Below are 25,663 nucleotides of genomic sequence, written 5' to 3' on the forward strand. Positions count from 1 at the left end.
CATAGCAAGTGATAAAAGAGCACTAATCTTAGGCTTAGCCCATATTCCCACCCAACACAACAATGGTACCCAGGTTGATTCTAAGTCAGGGTGGCGGTGCCTCATTCACAATCAGTTGAAAACCACTGGTTTAGGTCTTTAGGACATTTGGGGTTATTTTATTGACATGATAAGCCCATGCATAACTGGCAAAGAGTTGTTATTAACTTTGCACTTTCTGGGGGCCCCTAAGCTTGAGCCGGAGGCTGAAGCTCAGGGGGCCCCCTAGCTCAGAGGCCCCTGGGCTTGGGCCCAACAGGCCCGTTGGATAATGGGCATGCCTGACAAAGAACTCCATATCTGGGCATAATAACTGGGTGGGGCATGCATTTCCAATTTACGTGTTCCAAGTAGGCCAGTGCCCAACTGTCACCACTCTAGTAATTCAAATTCACCATTATACATATCAGTTTTGAGTTGTATCACTAATAATCAGCAGGGACACGTCAAGCTCTGGTCAGGGTCAGAGTAATCTAGTAAGAGAGTGGCGACACGCTTTTATCTCGCCACAAAGCAAGTGCTATGGGCTATAGTTCCAAACATTGAATTTGGAACTATCCCATTGAGAATTTGAGATCGATTGAGATCAGATTGAGATACTCTAAGATTGAGATATAGATAGATTGAGCACTTCCGCATTCCATTGTTACAATGGGACTATGGGAGTCAACGCTGGTGTCGACACTCTGATTGATTGATTGATTGATTTATTAACAGTTTGCAGAATTACAGTACATTTCAAGTACAACTCAATACAACAACTGTTAACTGTGAGTGGACGACACCATAAAGCATTACACTTGTCTACAATAGGGCCCACCATTTTCAATTCATCAAAACAATTAGAGACATACGAATATTACACAACTATATAGTCAAAACAGGAAATCATCATAGAGGTTAAAAGGGAAAAGATACATAGGCCTATACAGTGAGGGGAAAAAAGACCAGATTACTCTGGTCAGGGTCACATGGCTCTGGTCAGGGTAACCACTAACCTCGCGTCACCAGGCTTTTAACGTCAGGGAGACGTCAGGGTAGAGATTAAAGGTCGCGTGCGTGACGTGACTTTTGCTCTACCCTGATTGGCCGCATCCAGTGTTGTTATCCCCTCCCCTTGCGTTTCAATTGGTTGTTGGATTCACACCCATTTCGTCCTGAAAGCGGCCGGTTGAAGGTGATTCCCAGGCCCCCGGCTCTCAGACTCTCCTCACAGCCGTCACTGCAGTCACTGTCCCCCCGTCCCCTTTATACGAGCATGTCCATCTTCAGCGAAGTCCCCCAGGCCCCACCCGTGGCTGTCTTCAAGCTGACGGCTGACTTCAGAGAAGACCCCCATCCGCAGAAGGTGAACCTGGGAGTTGGAGGTACGAATTGAGACTCATATCATGCTAATGTAGTAGCTCTGGTCCATAGCGTTAGAATGGACCAGAGCTAATGCTAATGCTAACAGCGCAGATTCCCGAGGATACTCAGCCGTTCTTGTGCTTTGCTTTAGCTTGCCATGCAACTAACGTAGAATGTCGTCTTCTAGAATGCTGGTACACATTTAAGCAGCTGGGACTATAAGTGGGGGTTACTTATCTTGAATGTCATGCCAACGTATTTTCTTTTATACATCCTTTAGTTGACCTTAGCTTTGCCTTTGAGCTCTCTGCTGCTAGCCAGCTCAGCTGTCAAACTACTACAGTAACGTATATGTCTGTGCCAAGTGCATTGGCATTTGACAGTAGCCCAAACATTTAGATTGCCTTGGTCCAGTCAGATTCGATAAAACACAGTATGTGACAGTCTTGAAGGTTAGATTGTGCAGTTAGGAGCTCATCCAGAAATGACTGCTTTGCTTACTAAAATTATAGTTGCTGTTGTACTATACTAAGTCCTGGTGCTTTGTCATGCCAGGTGCTGAATTTCAAAGGATGATATTTGATTTCGCTGGTGTAATCCTGGAAAATGGCTAGCCTTGATACAAGGCTGTCATATATATTATGATATATATTTGCAACTCTAGATTTCTTTTATAATGGGATGAATCTAGAGTTGCAATACCCTCCATTGACAGGTGTAGGGAAAGCTTGAATTGCCCTCTCAATCTGCCAAGCTTTTGTTTCATAAAAATCCACCGTATACATGTTATGAGCTACGTTCTGTCAAGAAATTCTGTGCAGGTGATTTTTTTCCCAAGTGTTTTTATTAACGGGTCGCGCTGCTGCCTCCTCCTGCATTGTGTGCAAATTTGAAACAGTTTGGTACGCAGGGCCGTTCAGTGACTTCGACGAGTATATGTTAGTATATGATAGTCTTGATCCAAGGTAATTCGGTTATGATTGACTTCACTTCCTCTCAGAGATGATTGGACTGATGACAATTGATTCGGGACGGGTCAAATCACCCTTCACGCTGCCTGTGATGGGCGATTTGTCCCCCCCCCCATCTTACAAGAAATGCCTCTGTACATGTGTCTGTACATACGACTGTAATGCACGTAACTCGAAAACCGTTCTCCTCACCGTCTTCAAATTTGACACACGCGACACCACCATAGGGAGTGCCGTGCCCGGTGTCGAGTCCGTCGGATAGCCGGTTGTCCAGAACCAGCTTCTGCCCAGGCTCTGGACAGGGCCCAAATTGATCACACTATGATCACCCCTAGATCTCCATATATGGAGCTGGCCTTGTTCTGACATCACAATGATGTTCTGAGACATCACAATGATGCGCATGTGCCATCATTCACGAGTGCTCAACGGTGTGTGCGGTATAGCTCGGCCTGTAGAGCTCTCGCCTTTGGACCACAAGGTCATGGGTTCGATCCTGGGCCACCGCCAAATCGGCGTATGAGCAGCAAGGCTTGGGTGTGTCCGTTTGTGCGGTAAACCTCCACCTCAGCATCCATCTCCCAGGGGTCCGTCTATATCACATTGTAACCGTGTTATTGGCTGATGCCGACAACAAGCCTCTCCCGATATACCTATTAAAGGTTACCCATTGAGAGGGACAGGTGATGTTTTCAGGTTTAAGGCATCTAATAGTCTTTGTGTTGCATGCATTTTTAGTCTTGTTGCCACAATATTTCTCTGTGCCACAAAAACCAGTTACTGTAGGTCAATATATGTAACGGATGGTACATGACATGAGATATTCAGAGTGCCTCACCCATGTCCTGTAATCATGGCTTACTGCGCCACACACACACACACACACACACACACACACACACACACACACACACACACACACACACACACACACAGTCCTACTGTATAATGGACGTTTTTGATCTTACTTAATAATATTCAGCAGAGAATGAAAAAGCATGCCGCAAAACCATCTTTTAGGGATCAATCCATTCTTTATTTATTTTGTAGTCATCATCGTCATCAGGTTACAGAGCAGCAGTGTGCCTGCCTCCCAGCTTTATAACTCTTTCAGAACAACACAGAAGTGACATGTGGTCTGCCCTTTCACGGTCCTACTGTATAGCTGACTAACATTCACAGTTAGCGTAATATAAATAGGTTAGTTTCATTTGAATCAGCTGTGCTATGCGGGCCATTGCGGGGGTTTGTAATTACCAAACGGTTAACAATAACAGGTGCTCTTCCCAGCCTCCTGGAGAGTGTCACAGTAATTGGTGTTAAATTGCCAAGTATAGTAACATTACATGTATATGAACTTTGCCACCATACCTTCATAACATAATACATAATGCATTGTGTTGGGAAATGATCAGGTGAGTTCATACCGCTGCATGGATCGGCAGAGAATGTTCTTAGCTGACTCATGCTTTCAAACCCTGTAATCCTCCACTCACAAGACTGTTCTTACTTTAGGACTCTGGTTTTCAACATGTGGTCCCGGGACCTCCAGGGGTCTTTGAGGGTGTTTTTAGAGGGTCCCCAGTTCAGGACAAATGGACCCTTGCGGATCTGCAACTCTGTGTAGAAATATAAATATCAAATTTGGGTCCATAGCCTAAATAATGCATATCAAACTGGGGGTCCTTGATATGAAAAGGCTTCACTGCAGTGAATTTGCAGACAGGCCTCTGCTGTTTTATGCTGGCTCTAAACTTATGCTGGCTCTAAACTGACACACACAGTCTTTAAGGTCGACCTTAGAACAGAATCCTATGGTGATTGTGAATGTTCTATTATAATAAAATGAGTTACTTATTGGCAATGTGTTGATTGTTGTAATAATGAATTCCTCCAGTCTGGTGGATGTGTGGCATTTAAATGAACTTGGCAGTTGTCACCTGATACACTGTGCCCTGCTCACAGATTAGATTGCTTTCATTTGAGGGGACGCGAGTTCCCTGTGCAATGTCCCTCAGACATGCACAGTCGATCCCACAGTAGTCAAGGTGACCTCGGCAGAGTCGTGCAAGGCAATGACGGAAATGGTAAAGTGCAACAAAAAAATATCTCTCGGGTAGAAACTAGAGGGAAGAGGTTATCCTAAACCCACTATAGAGCGTCGCAGTCCCGACCCTTTCATGACGACGCCAGGCCCAGGAAATGAATCCCAATGCATTTTTCCCATAGACATTTCAACAAGTATTTATTTAAAGACCTTTTAAGCGACCTTTTACGAAGCCAACTCGAGTCGTGACAAATCATGACAACAAACACAATATTTTGGACCAAACAAATAATTACAAAGAAAAAAAAGTGTTGTAACCTGCCATTTTTTTCTACTTTCTAATTCTTTGTTTGGCCCAAAACATTGTGTTTATTGTCATGATTTGTCACGACAAAAGTTGGCTTTGTCCGCGGCGTAAACGTCTTTAAATAAATACTTTCTGAAAAGTCTATGAATAGGAAAATTAACAGGGATTTATTTTCCGGGTCTCTCGAGGGGGGGCGGGACTGCGACGCTCTATAGTCTGGGATGTTTAGCTGATTAATAGGCAGCACAGAGGATGTGGTCTCTTAAGCAGGGGTCTGGTCCAGGCCGTAGCCCAGGAGTTAACCCATTTTTGGGTCGGGAACCCCTTTTGGTGTTAGCATTATGCTATGCTTTAGCTATTGAAAAATAGCATCCCTACAAGCTCATAGCGTGGCGCGCTATGAGCTTGTAGGGATGCTATTTTTGAAAAATCGAAGAACGACTGACATAGAAACATAGCTTTTTCAGAAAACTGTCAGGATGTAGAAGACATTTTTAGAATCTGATCTCAGGTCAGAATGGGTTAATACAGGGGGGGCCACATCGTTGCGTAATAGGTTTTGTTTTACCCCATTGGCTTGAACCCTAGCATCCCTGTTCTGAGGAGAACTTAGCCACAAATAGCAGAGTGAATCCAACACAATGAACACTAGTACGCTACACAATGATAGTGCTGTCAAACAAGTCTATTAAACTATCTATGAAAAAGTTTGATTTTGAAACACAATTTTATACAACATGTAGTGGTACTGTGGTGCGTCCCTGCTTCATCTCTTTCAGCTGGCCTGAAAAAAGATGAGGACCCCTGCTCTAAAATGCTAATCTTTCTGAAGCGGTGCCAAGCGTGACTGTGTGTGTGTGTGTGTGTGTAATTTGTCTGTATGTCTGTTTGTCCCTATATGTCAGAGTATGACCTATTGACCCCTGCAGCTGTTTTGAACACACACACACACACACACACACACACACACACACACACACACACACACACACACACACACACACACACACACACACACACACACACACACACACACACACACCAGGAAGGAGGGGTCATTACAACCCTGTGCTTAAGTCAACAACTGTGCTTGTTATTACACCCAGCAGGACACCAGCTACTACCCCACTACATCTCACAGGCCAATATTGTACTGAGCACAGTACAGTACAGTACAGTACAGTAAATAAAAGTATAGTTGTACCGGGTGTGATCCCCCCCCCTCTTCTTCGTCAAGAAGACACAGTTGTGCAATAAATGTACTATAAATGAGGCCTGAGTCTCTCTGCTTGTCCCCTCTAGCATACCATACTGATGTCCCTGTGTCTCCTCTAGCGTATCATACTGATGTCCCTGTGTCTCCTCTAGCATATCATACTGATGTCCCTGTGTCTCCTCTAGCATATCGTACTGATGTCCCTGTGTCTCCTCTAGCATACCATACTGATGTCCCTGTGTCTCCTCTTAGCATATCATACTGATGTCCCTGTGTCTCCTCTAGCGTATCATACTGATGTCCCTGTGTCTCCTCTTAGCATATCATACTGATGTCCCTGTGTCTCCTCTAGCATATCGTACTGATGTCCCTGTGTCTCCTCTAGCGTATCATACTGATGTCCCTGTGTCTCCTCTAGCATACCATACTGATGTCCCTGTGTCTCCTCTAGCATATCATACTGATGTCCCTGTGTCTCCTCTAGCGTATCATACTGATGTCCCTGTGTCTCCTCTAGCATATCATACTGATGTCCCTGTGTCTCCTCTAGCATATCATACTGATGTCCCTGTGTCTCCTCTAGCGTATCATACTGATGTCCCTGTGTCTCCTCTAGCATATCATACTGATGTCCCTGTGTCTCCTCTAGCATATCATACTGATGTCCCTGTGTCTCCTCTAGCATACCATACTGATGTCCCTGTGTCTCCTCTAGCGTATCATACTGATGTCCCTGTGTCTCCTCTAGCATATCATACTGATGTCCCTGTGTCTCCTCTAGCATACCATACTGATGTCCCTGTGTCTCCTCTAGCGTATCATACTGATGTCCCTGTGTCTCCTCTAGCATATCATACTGATGTCCCTGTGTCTCCTCTAGCGTATCATACTGATGTCCCTGTGTCTCCTCTAGTATACCATACTGATGTCCCTGTGTCTCCTCTAGCATATCATACTGATGTCCCTGTGTCTCCTCTAGTATACCATACTGATGTCCCTGTGTCTCCTCTAGTATACCATACTGATGTCCCTGTGTCTCCTCTAGCGTACCATACTGATGTCCCTGTGTCTCCTCTAGCATATCATACTGATGTCCCTGTGTCTCCTCTAGCGTATCATACTGATGTCCCTGTGTCTCCTCTAGCATATCATACTGATGTCCCTGTGTCTCCTCTAGCGTATCATACTGATGTCCCTGTGTCTCCTCTAGCATATCGTACTGATGTCTCTGTGTCTCCTCTAGCATATCGTACTGATGTCCCTGTGTCTCCTCTAGTGTATCATACTGATGTCCCTGTGTCTCCTCTAGCATATCATACTGATGTCCCTGTGTCTCCTCTAGCATATCGTACTGATGTCTCTGTGTCTCCTCTAGCATATCGTACTGATGTCCCTGTGTCTCCTCTTAGCATATCATACTGATGTCCCTGTGTCTCCTCTAGCGTATCATACTGATGTCCCTGTGTCTCCTCTAGCATATCATACTGATGTCCCTGTGTCTCCTCTAGCATACCATACTGATGTCCCTGTGTCTCCTCTAGCATATCATACTGATGTCCCTGTGTCTCCTCTAGCGTATCATACTGATGTCCCTGTGTCTCCTCTAGCATATCATACTGATGTCCCTGTGTCTCCTCTAGCATATCGTACTGATGTCCCTGTGTCTCCTCTAGCATATCATACTGATGTCCCTGTGTCTCCTCTAGCGTATCATACTGATGTCCCTGTGTCTCCTCTAGCATATCATACTGATGTCCCTGTGTCTCCTCTAGCGTATCATACTGATGTCCCTGTGTCTCCTCTAGTATACCATACTGATGTCCCTGTGTCTCCTCTAGTATACCATACTGATGTCCCTGTGTCTCCTCTAGTGTATCATACTGATGTCCCTGTGTCTCCTCTAGCATATCATACTGATGTCCCTGTGTCTCCTCTAGCATATCATACTGATGTCCCTGTGTCTCCTCTAGCGTATCATACTGATGTCCCTGTGTCTCCTCTAGTATACCATACTGATGTCCCTGTGTCTCCTCTAGCATATCATACTGATGTCCCTGTGTCTCCTCTAGCGTATCATACTGATGTCCCTGTGTCTCCTCTAGCATATCGTACTGATGTCTCTGTGTCTCCTCTAGCATATCATACTGATGTCCCTGTGTCTCCTCTAGCGTATCATACTGATGTCCCTGTGTCTCCTCTAGTATACCATACTGATGTCCCTGTGTCTCCTCTAGCATATCATACTGATGTCCCTGTGTCTCCTCTAGCGTATCATACTGATGTCCCTGTGTCTCCTCTAGCATATCGTACTGATGTCTCTGTGTCTCCTCTAGCATATCGTACTGATGTCCCTGTGTCTCCTCTAGTGTATCATACTGATGTCCCTGTGTCTCCTCTAGCATATCATACTGATGTCCCTGTGTCTCCTCTAGCGTATCATACTGATGTCCCTGTGTCTCCTCTAGCATATCATACTGATGTCCCTGTGTCTCCTCTAGTATACCATACTGATGTCCCTGTGTCTCCTCTAGCATATCATACTGATGTCCCTGTGTCTCCTCTAGCATATCATACTGATGTCCCTGTGTCTCCTCTAGCGTATCATACTGATGTCCCTGTGTCTCCTCTAGCATACCATACTGATGTCCCTGTGTCTCCTCTAGCATATCATACTGATGTCCCTGTGTCTCCTCTAGCGTATCATACTGATGTCCCTGTGTCTCCTCTAGTGTATCATACTGATGTCCCTGTGTCTCCTCTAGCATATCATACTGATGTCCCTGTGTCTCCTCTAGCATATCATACTGATGTCCCTGTGTCTCCTCTAGCATATCATACTGATGTCCCTGTGTCTCCTCTAGTGTATCATACTGATGTCCCTGTGTCTCCTCTAGCATATCATACTGATGTCCCTGTGTCTCCTCTAGCATACCATACTGATGTCCCTGTGTCTCCTCTAGCATATCATACTGATGTCCCTGTGTCTCCTCTAGCATATCATACTGATGTCCCTGTGTCTCCTCTAGCATATCATACTGATGTCCCTGTGTCTCCTCTAGTGTATCATACTGATGTCCCTGTGTCTCCTCTAGCGTATCATACTGATGTCCCTGTGTCTCCTCTAGCATATCATACTGATGTCCCTGTGTCTCCTCTAGCATACCGTACTGATGTCCCTGTGTCTCCTCTAGCATATCATACTGATGTCCCTGTGTCTCCTCTAGCATATCATACTGATGTCCCTGTGTCTCCTCTAGCATACCATACTGATGTCCCTGTGTCTCCTCTAGCATATCGTACTGATGTCCCTGTGTCTCCTCTAGCATATCGTACTGATGTCCCTGTGTCTCCTCTAGCGTATCATACTGATGTCCCTGTGTCTCCTCTAGCGTATCATACTGATGTCCCTGTGTCTCCTCTAGCGTATCATACTGATGTCCCTGTGTCTCCTCTAGCGTATCATACTGATGTCCCTGTGTCTCCTCTAGCATATCATACTGATGTCCCTGTGTCTAAACTAAGACTAAATATACTGACAATTTCGTCAACAAATAAAAACTAGTCTAAAATGTTAGGAAGGGACTAGGGGACTAGTGGACAAGAGATCCAGTTTTATGCTGCGACGCGTTGTGAGATTGTATATCTGCTATTTTCAGCATGCAACCAAAGTGTAAGATATGTCATGACAACGACATCAAGGCCTGTCAAACCACATTTTAGCCGACTAAATCAACTGTAGATTTAGTAGACTAAAATCGTATAACATTTAGTCGACTAAAACTAGACTAAACACTAGAACATTCCAGGTGACTAAAATGTGACTAAAACTAAGTGAGAACTATTCAAGAGACGACGACTAAAACTAAAATAGAAATTCTGCTGCCAAAAACAACACTGCTCCCTCTAGCGTACCGTACTGATGTCCCTGTGTCCCCCTCCCTCCAGCGTACCGCACTGATGACTGCCTGCCCTGGGTGCTGCCGGTGGTGAAGAAGGTGGAGAAGCTGATCGTGGAGGACGACAGTCTGAACCACGAGTACCTGCCCATCCTGGGCCTGCCCGAGTTCCGCTCCGCGTCCTCCATGGTGGCCCTGGGAGAGGACAGCGCTGCCATCAAGGACAACAGGGTAGGGACTAGGATTGTTTTTATTTGATTGATTTAATTGAATGAGCGCTTTATTAAAACCCATTTTGACCTGAGATCAGATTCTAAAAATGTCTTATACATTCTGACAGTTTTCTGAAAAAGCTATGTTTCTATGTCAGTCGTTCTTCGATTTTTCAAAAATAGCAGACCTACAAGCTCGTAGCGCGCCACTCGGTGGCGCGCTATGAGCTTGTAGATCTGCTATTTTTCAATAGCTAAAGCATAACATATGCTGACGCCAAAAGGGGTTCCCGCACAGAATGGGTTTTAAAAATGAATTAAAATGCATAATACACAAGAAAACCCCAAAGGCTTGTTTCCATTGTGATCTTTTTAACCCGATTTAAGACATGAGGCCGATTTCTACGAATGCCTTCTAAATTCGTAGTTCCCCATACTTTCAGGATTGTCCCAAAAAGTAAATGGCAGATGTACAAGCTTGCAGCGTGGCACCAAGTGACTCGCTGTGAGCCTGTATATCTGCTATTTTTTTTATATCCAATGCAAAACTCTATAATGAAACGGATTTAATGGGTTGATCTGCACAAAAGCGCAATGCATGGGTCCAAACAGGTGACATTGCGGTCGAACCAGATACGACTGCAGCTGCATATGCTTATTGACACGCAGAGGATAAAAGATAACGCTACTCAATGATATATTATGAAACATAATTTTCTCGGGTACAGGCTTTAGTTTCGACAGTTTCCGACAACGGCAACCTACCTCAAACCCTAACCTAACCATAACCGCAAGCACGGAGCAGCGCATGTTCGCCAACCTTAACGCATGTTCGCCAACCTTAATCCGGTCACAACCTTAACGCATGTTCGCCAACCTTAACGCATGTTCGCCAACCTTAATCCAGTCGCCAACCTTAACGCATGTTCGCCAACCTTAATCCGGTCGCCAACCTTAACGCATGTTCGCCAACCTTAATCTGGTCGCCAACCTTAACGCATGTTCGCCAACCTTAATCCGGTCGCCAACCTTAACGCATGTTCGCCAACCTTAATCCGGTCGCCAACCTTAACGCATGTTCGCCAACCTTAACGCATGTTCGCCAACCTTAATCCGGTCGTCAACCTTAACGCATGTTCGCCAACCTTAATCTGGTCGCCAACCTTAACGCATGTTCGCCAACCTTAATCCGGTCGCCAACCTTAACGCATGTTAGCCAACCTTAACGCATTTTCGCCAACTTTAATCCGGTCGCCAACCTTAACGCATGTTCGCCGACCTTGATCCGATCGCTTTCCCCATATCGGTCTTATGGTATGTAATGTCGGATAAGCGTGCGCACCCCATTTTCTCCAGATACACTGCCCATGAGAGCTGAGACAGAACGTTATTTAGCCAACTTTTTTGCATTTGTCTTTTTGCTCAGACTCTCAAACACCAATAAGTTGACAGTTATATATATCCCAGGGCTACACGCATGCACATGCACGCTAGATTTACAGCCAGGATAGTAATTTGCTGGATAGTAATTTGCTCTCTGTCACGGGGCAGCCCGTGCCCTATACACACACACACACACACACTGATTAAGGACATTGCACGCACGCACACACCACACAGACTGTGGGTAGTGGGGCAGACAGGTCCTATCATTAATGTCAATACTGTTGATGTATGCATTTACAGGATGTACAAATGAAATGATACACACAGGGAAAACATTCAGTTTATTAACCTGTGTGTTTATTGTAACCTCAGTATTTTGTATGGCCTCTCCAGTGCTGGCACTTTAAGAGGGGGAAGGTGCCAAGTACTGGTGAGGAGTAGGGGTGTTCCACAATGTTATTTATCAAAGTATGTCTATTATCTGGGGAAATTAAGGTAACCCCATATGATGATTAATCTAAAATAGAACATCTAGGTATGGGGTTACTGATTCAGGTTCAGCTGATAACTGGGAGCTTGTAGATAGGCTGGGTATAATTAATTGCTTCTCTGTTGGTGGTAGGATCCTCTCCTATAAAGGGGAGACTGCAGGCAGAGATAGTCAGTTAGGCTCGGGCAGGCATCATGCTGACACACCCGTGAGAGAGCTGCTAGGGCCCATGTCCTGGGCATAGCCTAGTGCAGTTTGTTATTTTTCCTTTTTCCTTCGTTGAGCGTTAAGTATTTTTGAGTTCTTTATTTTGTATTTTGGCCAGTATTACTTTTGTTGTTTGATTTTTCCGGTGCGAATATCTGCACTGGAGCTGGAGTTTGGAGCAATAAAAACCATCAAAAAGCATCGCTGACTGTTTGTGGAGCCTTGGCCCTCGGGCAACTTTACACTCTCCTTGAGTCCATAATTGTTGGTCGATTCGTAAATACACTGGCACAATGTACAGTTTTCTGAAAAAGCTATGTTTCTATGTCAGTGGTTCTTCGATCTTTTTCAAAAATAGCAGACCTACAAGCTCGTATATCTGCTATTTTTCAATAGCTAAAGCATAACATAGTGCTAACACCAAAAGGGGTCCACGCCCAAAATGGGTTAAAAAGCAGATTAAACAATTTATCATGGAAATAATAAAATGGCTATTTACAAGTACAACCCCAAATTCTAATAATACAATAGTTGATTGCGTCAACCTTTTTACTGCAATTTTGTGTTATTTTCATCCCTCGTTTGCAGGCAAACCGATTGCTTTGTCTCTTCCAGGGTCAGACTATGTGTTATCTAAGCTTTTCCCCAGCTACTTGGTTCACCTTGAGACTTCTGTTAATATACGACCTTGGGGACCTTGGAGAACTTAAAAACATCTCTCATGTGCCTTGTTTTCTTTTTATATCTTCCAGGTAGGAGGAGTCCAGGCTTTGGGAGGGACCGGCGCCCTGAGGATCGGGGCAGAGTTCCTGCGTCGCTGGTACAATGGCGTCAACAATACGGCAACTCCCATCTATGTCTCTGCGCCCACCTGGGGTTAGTGTGGAGCTCGGGGCCCTCATACTTCATAGCTGTGATCTACAAGCTCATAGCGCGCCACTCGGTGGCGTGCTATGAGCTTGTAGGTCTGCTATTTTTGAAAGTTCTTGAAAATGTGGCGCAAATTTGGAATATATATATTTTTTTCAGGATGTTTTTAACTCAAATCTTTGCTTCTGGGGGGTCCCGTGAACAACATATTTTCAGATGGGGGTCGGTGGCCAATTACATATAATTTTTGCGGTCCTTGACATGAAATATTGAGCACCACTGACCTAGAAACATGAGGTTTTTCAAAAATAGCAGACCTACAAGTTCATAGCGCGCCACCGAGTGGCGCGCTATGAACTTGTAGGTCTGCTATTTTTTAAAAATCGTGAAAATGTGTATTTTTTGAGAACCACTGATACAGAAACATAATGTGTTTTCAGAAAACCGCCAGGATTTCGAAGACTTTTTTTTTATTTCGACGTCAGGCCTAAATGGGTTAAACATTATGTTATAGCCTATAGCAGATCTACTCATTATTATTATTATTATTGCCAAGTACTATAATTGATGGCAAAATATAAAGGTTGGATATAAGCAAACATAACGATATAGTAAAATGAATAATTCTTCTGCACCACTCGGTTCACACCACTCGGTTCACACGGGTGTGATTTTTTATAAAACTGTCAACTTCTTATTGGTGGTACTATTTTGAAGATCAGGATCCGGATGTGTGAATCCAGTCCAGATTTATTTTCTGCCAAATCAACAGGAAGCTGACATATTTATTTAAAAAACAAACGGTACTCTATGGGTTTCATTATGATGCTTTGATGCTTAAAAGTGTTACTTTGAGAGCCGTTTCACTGTACAATGTAAGTAAGCAGCATCCATTTCTAGTCAACGGAGCTATTGTTGATTTCTTGTACACCTTTTTGGAGTTAAATCATGGGCAAGATAACCACAACTCAAACCTCTACCAAAATGGTCTTGCCCTTTAGGGCCACGTTGTAACCGGAATCCCATGGCTCTGTTGTCTTTTCACATATTTGTTTATTTGGGAAAGATGTTTCTGTGTCAGTGGTGCTCAATGTTTCATGTCAAGAACCCCAAAAATGTTATGTAATTGGCCACCGACCCCCATCTGAAAATATGTCGTTCCAGGAACCCCTCGGAAGCGAAGATTTGAGTTAAAAACGTTGGCTCTGAAAGAATATATATTCAAAGATTTGTGCCACATCTTCACGATTTTTCAAAAATAGCAGACCTACAAGCTCGTAGAGTTTTTAAAAGATACATATACTTTTAATTAATCATGGAATGATTTCGTGCTTGAAGCAGATGGGCGTTGTTCAGCATGCATACTGTACATAAATGATTGCAAATGGCATCCAAACATCGGTAACATCCGAACATCAGTTTTATATCTGTCCTCCGATACGGAATACTAATTTGAATCGGAGACGATTTGCTTTGATCTAGAGTTTTAGAGTTTTATTAGGATCCCCATTAGCTGGTGCATAGCAGCAGCTAGTCTTCCTGGGGTCCACACAGAACATAAAAACACGACATTCGACATGAATGACATTACAGGACAATGATATACTGTATAAATAAAATAAAATACAATAAAAAATATTTGATCAACAATTTCCTCATCCACCTTCTGATTCCCCATTTTCTTGGAAGAGAAACAAACCAAAAAAGCATATAATTATATCTGCCTCAGTTACATATTAGCCTTCCATTCTCCTGGGGTAGAAAACAGAGGTAGATGTAGATGACTGTTTTTTTTAAAGATTCAGTCTAGTAGCCTTCAGTTTTTATATGTGTAGAGTAATGTGTGCAGTGTTGTTTTTGGCAGAAAATTTCTATTTTAGTTTTAGTCTTTGTCTCTTGAATAGTTTTCACTTAGTTTTAGTCACATTTTATTCACCTGGAATGTTCTAGTGTTTAGTCTAGTTTTAGTCGACTAAATGTCATACGATTTTAGTCGACTAAATCTACAGTTGATTTAGTCGACTAAAATGTGGTTTGACAGGCCTTGATGTCGTTGTAATGACATATTTTACACTTTGGTTGCATGCTGAAAATAGCAGATATAGTATATCTGCTATTTTCAGCATGCAACCCAGCATAAAACTGGATCTCTTGTCCATTAGTCCCTTCCTAACATTTTAGTCTAGTTTTTATTTGTTGGCGAAATTGTCAGTATATTTAGTCTTAGTTTTAGTCATCATAGATTCGTTTTTATAGCTTTAGTCAGTGAAAAAAGGTAGTCGACGAACATTTTTCGTCTTAGTCTTAGTCGACGAAAACAACACTGAATGTGTGTTGTGTTCTACTTATCCTCTTCCTTCCAGAGAACCACAATGCAGTGTTTGCTGACGCTGGCTTCACAGACATCAGGCCCTACCATTACTGGGACGCAGCCAACCGAGGACTGGACCTCGCTGGTCTTCTGAACGACCTAGAGGTATGTCTGGGAAGGAGGAGGCACGGCAACATCCTTGAGTTAATCTGACTTTGACGTTGATCTACACATGGATCTAGGAATGAATGAACTTTCCTTCGTTCATTCATGGACCTAGGGATGGGATGATAATCGCTATTATTGTTTATCGTGATTTAAAAAAATAAACTTGCAGAGATTTTAATTTATTGTGAAATTGTCCTCTGTCATATACGCTAGGATGAATTGGCTTTTGTTGAGCCTCAAATTCAGTACCACTTAATCCCAGATCAAGTGAATTACTCGGCTAATGCTGCGAACGTTCCATGTTTAACGTAATTCCAGTGTGACAGATGCATGGCTTTCATATCGTAAATATGAACTTCGGCTAAAAGCTTGTGTTTAATGGTAAATGGTGCATTTATATAGCGCCTTTATCCAAGGCGCTTTACAGAGATTGTGCATTACAATCACCCATTCACACACACATTCATACACCGATGGCAGCGGAAACCATGCAAGGCACCAACTAGCACATCGGGAGCAATTAGGGGTTCAGTGTCTTGCTCAAGGACACTTCGACAGTAACTCTGGGGGAGCCCGGGTTCGAACTGGCAACCTTACGGTTACCATCCAGGCACTCTACCCCTGAGCCACCACCGCCTTGTGGGCTCTTGTTTACTTGGTTATACCTTAGAGTATATATGAATAGAGAATAGAGAAGACACCCGAGTTCTCCTCCCATCCACTTGCATTAAGTTGCTCAAAAGTGCATGATGCGATTTCACTCCTCCTTCCGTGTAGGAACAGAGTGCATTCTGGGATGGATTGGCCCCAAACACATGAACACGCTGCCGTTGACTATCATTGTGCCGTTTGTGCGCGTTCACGTATGAAACATTCGTTCACGTGTCATGGCCCCAAACACATGAACGTGCGCAATGATAGTCAACGGACCAGCACTGGCTCGAGCTGCAATACCAAATTCGCCCACTATGTCCATTTCGCCTCAGGGTTTCCTCCGGGTGCCGTCTCTATTCATATATACTCTAAGGGTTATACTAGCACTTCGAAGTTCGAACGGCAGTTTGGTTACAAAATAAGAGCCACTTGTAATGATGATTAGTTAACACTAGTTTTATTTCTAAGTCTACTTACAGGACTGTAGATAGACATTTGTAGTACGTGACACCAGAGCTCGTAATGATGGGGCTTCCTTCTTGAATATTTTGACGCGTGCCTGGATATAAATGTCATGATGTGACCATGTCATTTCATTGTCAAATCTTCATGTGCAGACCGCTCCAGAACATTCCGTGTTTGTCCTTCACGCCTGCGCCCACAACCCGACGGGAACAGACCCCACCCCAGACCAGTGGAAGAAGATCTCAGAAGTCATGAAGGTAAAAAAGTCTTACAGTTCAGTTCAGTTCACGGCTGAGTCATTTGGATGTGTTTTATTTTGGAGTAGTCAAACTATGTCATACATACATGTTCAGAACCATCTTCCATTAAACCCTAAGTTCTTGGATATTTTGTAAAAGCAAAGTTTAAAGCCATAATCTTCTCTTCAAGAACAGCTCCTTTCATGCCGTTTCACAAATTGCAGTGAAGTCATGAGTCAAGTCGAGTCGAGTCAAGTCAAGTCAAGTCAAGTCAAGTCAAGTCTAATCCATGATTCATGAAACACACATTAATGTACAATTATTATTGTTCCTTTTCTGTCTCTTGTGTCTACAGAGGAGGAATCTGTTTGTGTTCTTTGACTCGGCCTATCAGGGCTTCGCCTCTGGCAGCCTGGATAAGGATGCTTGGGCCATTCGTTACTTCGTGTCCGAGGGCTTTGAGCTTTTCGTGGCCCAGTCGTTCTCGAAGAACTTCGGCCTTTACAGTAAGTTGTTCTGGAATTTACCAACCTCCTGGGCAATTTACCAACCTCCGGGGCAATTTACCAACCTCCTGGGCAATTTACCAACCTCCTGGGGCAATTTACCAACCGCCGGGGCAATTTACCAACCTCCTGGGGCAATTTACCAACCTCCTGGGCAATTTACCAACCTCCTGGGGCAATTTACCAACCTCCTGGGGCAATTTACCAACCTCCTGGGGCAATTTACCAACCTCCTGGGGCAATTTACCAACCGCCGGGGCAATTTACCAACCTCCTGGGGCAAAAACTACCAGCCAAATAGTGTTACATAGTGGATTTGCTTAGCGAATTCTTACCCTCGGCTGCTTACCAGTGTGTGTCAGGTAGCCAACTATCATTCTCAGGTCTTAAGGTATAGAGCGTCGCAGGCCTGCCCCCTTTCAGAACGACGAGTGGCCCAGGAAATGATTCTCCATTCATTTTCGCAGTGGCTTTTCAAAAAGTATTTATATAAAGACGGTTACGCCGCGGACAAAGCCAACTCGGATCGTGACAAATCATGACAACAAACACAATATTTTGTTGCCGATCAAATAATTTGAAAGAAGAAAATAAAGGCAGGATGCAACATATTTGTTTTGTTTTTCTTCTTACTAATTTGATCGGCCCAACACATTGTAATTACCGTCATGATTTGTCACGATCCGAGTTGGCTTTGTCCGCAGCGTAACCGTCTTTAAATAAATACTTTTTGAAAAGCCTATGGAGAAAATGAATGGAGAATCTTTTCCTGGGCCACTCGTCGTTCTGAAAGGGGGCGGGACTGCGACGCTCTATAGTCTTTGGTAGTTTTGAATTTGGAACAGACACTGCAGTCTTTGCACTGAAACAAAAAAATGTCCTGTACTTTAAACATAGGACATTCTGCATAATATATTTGAGAGAGTGGGTAATTTAATCATTCATTCAATATCTCAGATGACGAATTGTCGATTGATTGAATACTTGCAGAAAAAAGCACAGCAAAGTACAGTTTAATACGTCTGCGGGATTTATAACCCAATAAAGCATATGGCTGGTTTCCATTGGGGTCTATTCAATTCATCTGAACATTTAATTAATGACATACAAATATACAGTACTAACATCATATTCACGTTTAGAGATCAAAATAAATATGTACAGTAAAGGGGGGTGTGGGGGGTGCATTTGACTTTTTACTGGGTCCAGTTTTCTAATTGTAGCCACCTGTGAGTACTATTTGATTCACATTCCTTTATCACTATCTACGGTCCAGTGAGTTTTAAACACTGTCCTGTAATTACACTGTGGACACTGAGAAATGCACGTCCTTAAGCATGTCTCTGTTTGCTCCTCAGACGAGAGAGTGGGGAACCTGACGGTGGTCGCCAAGGACAAGGAGAACCTTGCCCGCATTCTGTCCCAGATGGAGAAGATCGTCAGAACCACCTGGTCCAACCCTCCATCCCAGGGCGCACGCATCGTCAGCAAGACCCTCAACTGCCCCGAGCTCTTTGCCGAATGGTATATGCTCCACAACAGTACAAAAACAAAACAAAAAAAACAGACAGATTTTAGTTGTTATGCTGTGGCACTTAGGGGGATGAGCTGTCTGGCGTTCATCTGTGTCTATGTAGTCCTCAAAATGTTGTGTGCCCAATTGCCCATCCATGTCTGCGCCTATCAGGGGTTTGTGACCGGACCCCCTGCCGTGGAGCCAGACACTCTCAACGAATAGACCACTGACAGAATCCAAGATGCTCTACAATAGATTTTTATTTTTATTTTTTTGTCATCAAAATACATATGACTTACACACAAGAAAGAGACAAGAAAAACAATCAAGCAGTCAAAAAAAAAAAAAAAAAAACACCCCTCCACATTCCGTTGTTGACAATAGTGATTATATCATCTCTAATGTATTACCAAATACAAATTGTTAATGCAACCATCCTTTTAATATACAAATAAAAGTAGTCTCATATTTCATGGAACTTTCCTTTGACATTGTTTCCGACTTCCTCCTGGCAATTGAAAGATGCCGTTTCCGTCATAAGTTGGGTCCAGTCTGTGATCTCTGGCGTAGCAGAGCTCTTCCCAGTTTCTCAGTATCAGCCTGGCTGCAGTGATAAGACCTGCAGTCACTAATGCATGTTGTGCCTTGGTGACCCCCTGTGGCAGCACCGTGCCATCTCCCAAGAGACATAACCTTGGGCATTCTGGTAGTATTCTCCAAGTTTCCCCAGTACCTCTTTCCAGAATGGTAAAACCACAGGGCATTCCCAAAAAGCATGTAAAAATGTACCATTTTCCCCCTTTACATTTCCGACACCGTTTGTTCCAAGCCCATCCTAAACCGTTTCACAGGGGTATAGTAGAATCTATGTGTAATTTTGTAATGTATACATTTGCTTTTAATATCCCTAGTGGCCCACCCAACTTTGGAAATTATGTTTGACCATTTCACATCCTAAATCCCTTTGCCATATTAATCTAAGATTTTCAGTCTTTGTAATTCTATAATAGATAATGTTTTGAACAAATGATATATTACACACATTTGGCATTCTCAAAAGTTCTGCCACAAAATGCCATTCCATCAGTGAGCCCATGTAAGCCCAGTATAGATGGAATGTGCTTTCCATCACATTCGCAAACCTCCTTAAGTCTGTGGCGAAATGTTTGTAATGGTCGCAATCGACTGTTAAATAGGATTACTGAAGAAATATACAGGCCTCCTTCTGTGCGATGAAGATTTTGGATTCAGCATTTATTACATTTTCAGTAGTTATTTGATTTCCTCTCCATCAAACCACCTTTTATGCACCTTGTTTACTCTCTGTAGTCGCCACTGTCGGTGTCACACCACTGAATATGGTACATAAAATCTTTACGGCTTGATTTGTACACTATCAAGAGTTACACATGGGATCAATGCACTCATAGAATTTGACTGTGTATCAGTGTTGTTTTTGTCGACTAAAACTAAGACGAAAAATGTTCGTCGACTACCTTTTTTCACTGACGGAAACTAAATGAACTAAACTATGATGACTAAAACTAAGACTAAATGTATTGACAATTTCGTCAACAGCTAAAACCTAGACTAAAATGCTAGGAAAGGGATTAGTGGACAAGAGATCCAGTATAAGTCATTTTACACTTGGTTGCATGCTGAAAACGCGTTGCAGCGTGACACGTTGTGAGCTTGTAGATCGGCTATTTTCAGCAAGTGTAAAATCAGTCATTACGACAACATCAAGGCCTGCCAAAATACATTTTAGTCGACTAAATCAACTGTAGATTTAGTCGACTAAAATCTTATGACATTTAGTTGACTAAAACTGGACTAACACTAAAACATTCCAGGTGACTAAAACTGTGACTAAAACTAAATGAAAACTATTCAAGAGACTGTGACTAAAACTAAAATAGAAATTTGCTGCCAAAAAAACAACACTGCTGTGTATTCTGTTCTGTGGTAAAGCCCCAGTGTATCATTATTAATCCCACCGCAACAAGAAGCAAAGTGTCTACTTTTCCTCTGTGCTTTCTTCCGTTTCTCTTTCTAATTTGTCTCCCCTCTATCCTATTATATTTGTACTCTCTCTCATTCTGTTAGCTCAGTGGCCGTGTGGTTAGAGTGTCCGCCCTGAGACTGGGAGGTCGGGGTTCGATCCCCGGCCGGGTCATACCAAAGTCCCTAAAAATGGGACCCAGTGCCTCCCTACTTGACACTCAGCATCAAGGGTTGGATTGGGGGTAAGTCCCTGCGACATACTAGCGTCATGTCCAGGGGGTGTACTTGTACATCAAGCTGCCTCACGCTACAGAAACAGGAGATAGGCTCCTGCCCCTATGGGCCTCATGCCTCGGCAAGGCTACTTATCCTATTATATTTGTACTCTCTCTCATTCTGTTCCTTCCATCATAGGAAAGACAACGTGAAGACCATGGCTGACAGAGTTCTGCTGATGAGGGATGAGTTGCAGTCCAAGCTGAAGGCTCTGGGGACCCCTGGTACCTGGGACCACATCACCCAGCAGATCGGCATGTTCAGCTTCACCGGCCTCAACCGTGAGTAGCATGCAACTCGCAAGTGCACGCAACGTGTCACACGTCACACACAAAAAAAGCAAGGGCTTGTAATTCGGCTATTTTGGGAAGCATTTTGAAGTGAAAGTGGTTAAGTGCATCTGTGGGTTTTTATTGAACCAATACAAAGTATTTAGGAGCTGAGCTTGTGACTAAATAATAACTCCATTGGAACACTTAATTTTTTTCTCCCCCTGAAGAGTAACAGTTTTGGACATGCAGACAACCTTTTCCACTGGTTGGTTCAGAACCAGTTTTTAGTCCTTGAGCCAGACCTCCAAACATTAATTATGAATTGTTTGTGTGCAGTGGGCAAGACCATACCTATATTAAATTGTTTTATAGGATCAATATAACTAAGTAAATTAATATGATAATTGATAACCCTTCCACACTCCACAGTAGCCTTTTTCATATATATTTCTTTGCATATTTTCCTAAATGCCTAATTTGCATATTTAAAAATGTAAGATTTGTAATACAGTAAATCATTGTCTTCGTGTAAGTAATCAACTGGGGAAGTTTCATGGTGATAACAATTTAATATAGATATGGTTTTGCACACTCGAATCATATAATTAACGTTCCAATTTTAGAGCTCTGGCTCATGGGACTAAGAACCAACTGGTGGAAATGGGGCCGCAGTTCCACCCACGACAATATGTATTCTATATATAATATGACTTGTACCTTTTTCATGACACGAATCCTGAAATGGACAGGCTTACAGTACTTGGCAGTGTTTTGTAAACTACCGCCTCCACCTGGCACTTTGTTATCCCATTTTGAGCGGGAACCCCTTTTGGCGTTTTAAACATTATGTTATAATTTAGCTATTGAAAAATAGCAGATCTGCAAGCTTGTAGGTCTGCTATTTTTGAAAAATCGTGACTATTTATTTCAGAAAAAAAAAAGATTAATTTTTTAATTTTGAGCCTAAATGGGTTATTCTGTTCAGGCTTTCTGCTTGGGTGGAATGCCCCTAATTCATCCTGCTTACTGCTGGATAGAGCAGCAGGCTTCTGAACACAAGCATACTGCCAAATGTAAATATATTGCTTTGCTTAACCCATTTTAGGCGGTGTTTTAAACATTGTTATAATTTAGCTATTGAAAAATAGTAGATCTACAAGCTCATAGCTCGCTACGAGCTTGTACAGTAGGTCTGCTATTTTTGAAAAATCGTGAAAATGTGGCACAAATATTTTTAACTAACATATTGGCTTCTGGGGGGTCCTTGGAACTACATATTTTGAGATGGGGGTCCGTGGCCCAATAGAGATCATTCTGGGGGTCCTTGATATGAAAAAGGTTGAGCCCCACTGACATAGAAACATGGGTTTTTCAGAAAAAGGTTAGGATTTAGAAGTATTTTTTTTTAATCGACTTCAGTCCAAAACAGGTTAAGCTGCTACTGCATGTAAGCGTTGACAAGCGTGCTCCTCTGACTGAACTGGGTTTTTGGGTCAGAAAGTCGTCAGGGGGATGTTGGGCAGAAAACTGTTACTTTTCAAGAAGGGGAGGAACAGTTTTCCAGTGGATTTGATGTAGTTATTATTTTGTCACAACAAGCTCTTGTTAACCATATTCATTGATTAAAATTGATTATTTCTTTTCTTTGCAAAATAGTTGGCTATTTTTGCTACTTTTGCGTGGCACTGGTATGATAATGTCAGATATTTATTTACAAAAGTGTCGATATTATGCATATACCGGTACACATGAAGCGGTCTCTCTCTGCTCTCACAGGTGATTCACAGACACCCTTTAGGAACCAGTAGCTTTAGAGCAGTGTTGTTTTTGGCAGCACATTTTGATTTTAGTTTTAGTCAGTCCCTTGAATAGTTTTAGTCACATTTTAGTCACCTGGAATGTTTTAGTGTGAGTCTAGTTTTAGTCGACTAAATCTATTTGATTTACAGCTAAGCAGGTGGAGTACATGATCAAGGAGAAGCACGTGTTCCTCATGGCCAGCGGTCGTATCAACATGTGTGGCCTCACCTCCAAGAACATCGACTACGTAGCCCAGTCCATCCACGACACCGTCTCCAACGTCCAGTAGATCCATCCGCTCCACATCCGCCCAATTCCTTGCTCCCTGTCTGCCGCAGGAAGCATCGTGTGAGCCGCCTCTCCCCCCGTCCTTGTGTTTGTGTGAATGTTGCACTTTTTTTTGTTTCTCTCTCTGATTGGCTAAACCATACGTTTAGCCAATCAGAGACTCCTCCAATCTGATGAAGTGATATTTAAGAACAAAACAAACATGCACTCGGTTCTCTGTGTACTTTTAATGTTCTGTACGGTACCCAGCACAGCACATACATGTTTGTATATATAGAAGTTGTAAGAAGTTGAGACATTTCACAGAGTATCATTCTACAGTTCTCATTGTCACCACAGTACTGTCCCATCATCTATGGGCAAATAAGACTCCTGTCAAATCATTTTTGGTCACACACTTTTACATTTTTGTTTATCCCAATAGATTTGTTGCGTCCCAACTATGAAGTCAGACCTGCACTTCGATGGGTAGGGTTTGGCCCATTATTTGTCTAAAGGACTGAACAAATCACAGTGCTTTTGAGTTACTGTGATGTTATTATAGCCTCATCCTCACTATTTTAACTGTTTTTAAACTGTTTTAAATGTTTTTAGATTATCTGTTAGGAACAGACTGCTTAGACGCACATTCGACTCACTCTAGGCCAGTCTAAAACTTGATCTATACTTGATTGCGTGCCAAAAATAGAAGATCTACAAGTTTGAAGATCGGCTATTTTCGGTGTGTGACATGTACTCACTGTATGTATAAATCTGGCCTAATATAGATTTGTCATGAGGTCACTTATTGTCTTTCCTTGTGAATTCCTTGTGACTGGAATGAAATGAATGACCACTCATGCATGATGATGTGCCTACAGGTCAAGTTGTTTTGTGTCTTATTTTTCTGTACCTTGTGAAACCTTTGTCTTTTGTCTTCCCTCGTCAAAATTTTACTCACAGAATTGATATTGAGTCAACACATCACCATCATGTCCATTATACATTTTTCGATGTGACAATTGTGTCGCACAGAACTGTACCAGGCATCATGCAAGTTAATGGGAATACTTAGTGCTCCCAACAAGCAAAACATTTCAGATAATTTCATTTTATATTGGCTTATTATTTTTTAACTTGACCACTCTCAAAACCCAATTCTACAATCAATCATAATGTATGTGCCTCCCCCTGGCCAGCCGGGGCGCCTGATGGAGGGGAAAGGAACTGGTTGGAATAACGTGTTCCTTCCACGCGCTACGTCCAACCAGGGAAACTCCCCCCTGTCAGGTGTAAAGGAGAAACTTGGACACTCAGGAAGCATGAGTTCAAGTCCGTTGCTCTCCTTGTCCCCCATATATGGGGACTAGGTTGGCGGAGGGTGTGTAGAGCCCAGGATCACGTTAGATGATTGACACAGGGGTGAAAATGGGTTACAAAATCGTGGGATAAAAATATATATTTAAAAAACAAACCCGCACATACTGTATAATTTTTAGCACCGACAATGTTGTGATGGGCTCAGCGCCTGTTTATTTGTGTTTTGACAAACACAAATAATGACTCCTCTTGGTTGTATTTCTGTTACTGTTACCCTCACTCAAAGTTGTTTATTGTCATGAACAACTGATTAGCACATAGTTACACTCCTTCATGTGCCATTGTTTATGGCATAGAGTAATGTGTATTCAAATAAATGATAAACTATGGAACTAAAAGTCTTTGTCTATGTGATTTGTATTACTAAAGCGAGCAACAAAGACATGTGCTCGCACAGACAGACGAGCCATGAAATGCTAACCCCTCAATATCAGTTTTCATGATCTTTTGTCTTCTAGGGGATTCTAGGCAACGTAATCCAGTGGAGCGTTAAAATGCAACCTTTTTCATCCTATGATGAATAGCTCAGAAGTCAGAAGTTATGTAAGACAATGCGTCGATCAATAATTGCTGTAATGTTATGTGCTCATGCAAAAAAAAGTATATTTTACTTCAATGCAGTGCTGTATCCATAGCACATTAGTTTAATATGATCCCGTCTCGGGAAATATTTTCATCTCTTTCTCGATGACCATGATGATGTCCATCATGGTCCATTTCGTGTGCAGCCAATAATACCCATCTCTAGCAAATATCAGAAATATTGTTATTGAAAGATCCAAGGTCAGATTTAATTGCAGAATCCAGAGCGACACTC

The 25,663-nt window shown here is 42.8% G+C and overlaps 1 protein-coding gene across 1 annotated transcript; it reads left to right on the plus strand.

Moving 5' to 3' along the window:
- The first annotated feature begins 1,198 nt into the window (after positions 1-1,198).
- LOC310858696 (aspartate aminotransferase, cytoplasmic-like) lies at positions 1,199-25,184 on the plus strand. Its single transcript, XM_083764924.1, has 9 exons — positions 1,199-1,406; positions 9,873-10,054; positions 12,871-12,994; positions 15,352-15,464; positions 16,739-16,843; positions 17,181-17,331; positions 18,690-18,855; positions 21,266-21,408; positions 23,349-25,184. Exons 1-9 carry the CDS (start codon positions 1,298-1,300, stop codon positions 23,486-23,488), a joined length of 1,233 nt encoding a protein of 410 aa, XP_083621050.1. The 5' UTR covers positions 1,199-1,297; the 3' UTR covers positions 23,489-25,184.
- Positions 25,185-25,663: the final 479 nt, after the last annotated feature.

This window comes from Protomyctophum parallelum (genome assembly GCF_964188405.1).
Source record: "Protomyctophum parallelum genome assembly, chromosome: 5".
NCBI lineage: Eukaryota > Metazoa > Chordata > Actinopteri > Myctophiformes > Myctophidae > Protomyctophum > Protomyctophum parallelum.

Bases quoted from the DNA above. Each gene is read 5' to 3' on its own strand.
- LOC310858696 (XM_083764924.1), top strand. From the start codon at position 1,298: ATGTCCATCTTCAGCGAAGTCCCCCAGGCCCCACCCGTGGCTGTCTTC. The intron at 15,465-16,738 runs GTATGTCTGGGA...CTTCATGTGCAG, and splicing joins GTCTTCTGAACGACCTAGAG to ACCGCTCCAGAACATTCCGT. The intron at 21,409-23,348 runs GTGAGTAGCATG...TTTGATTTACAG, and splicing joins CAGCTTCACCGGCCTCAACC to CTAAGCAGGTGGAGTACATG.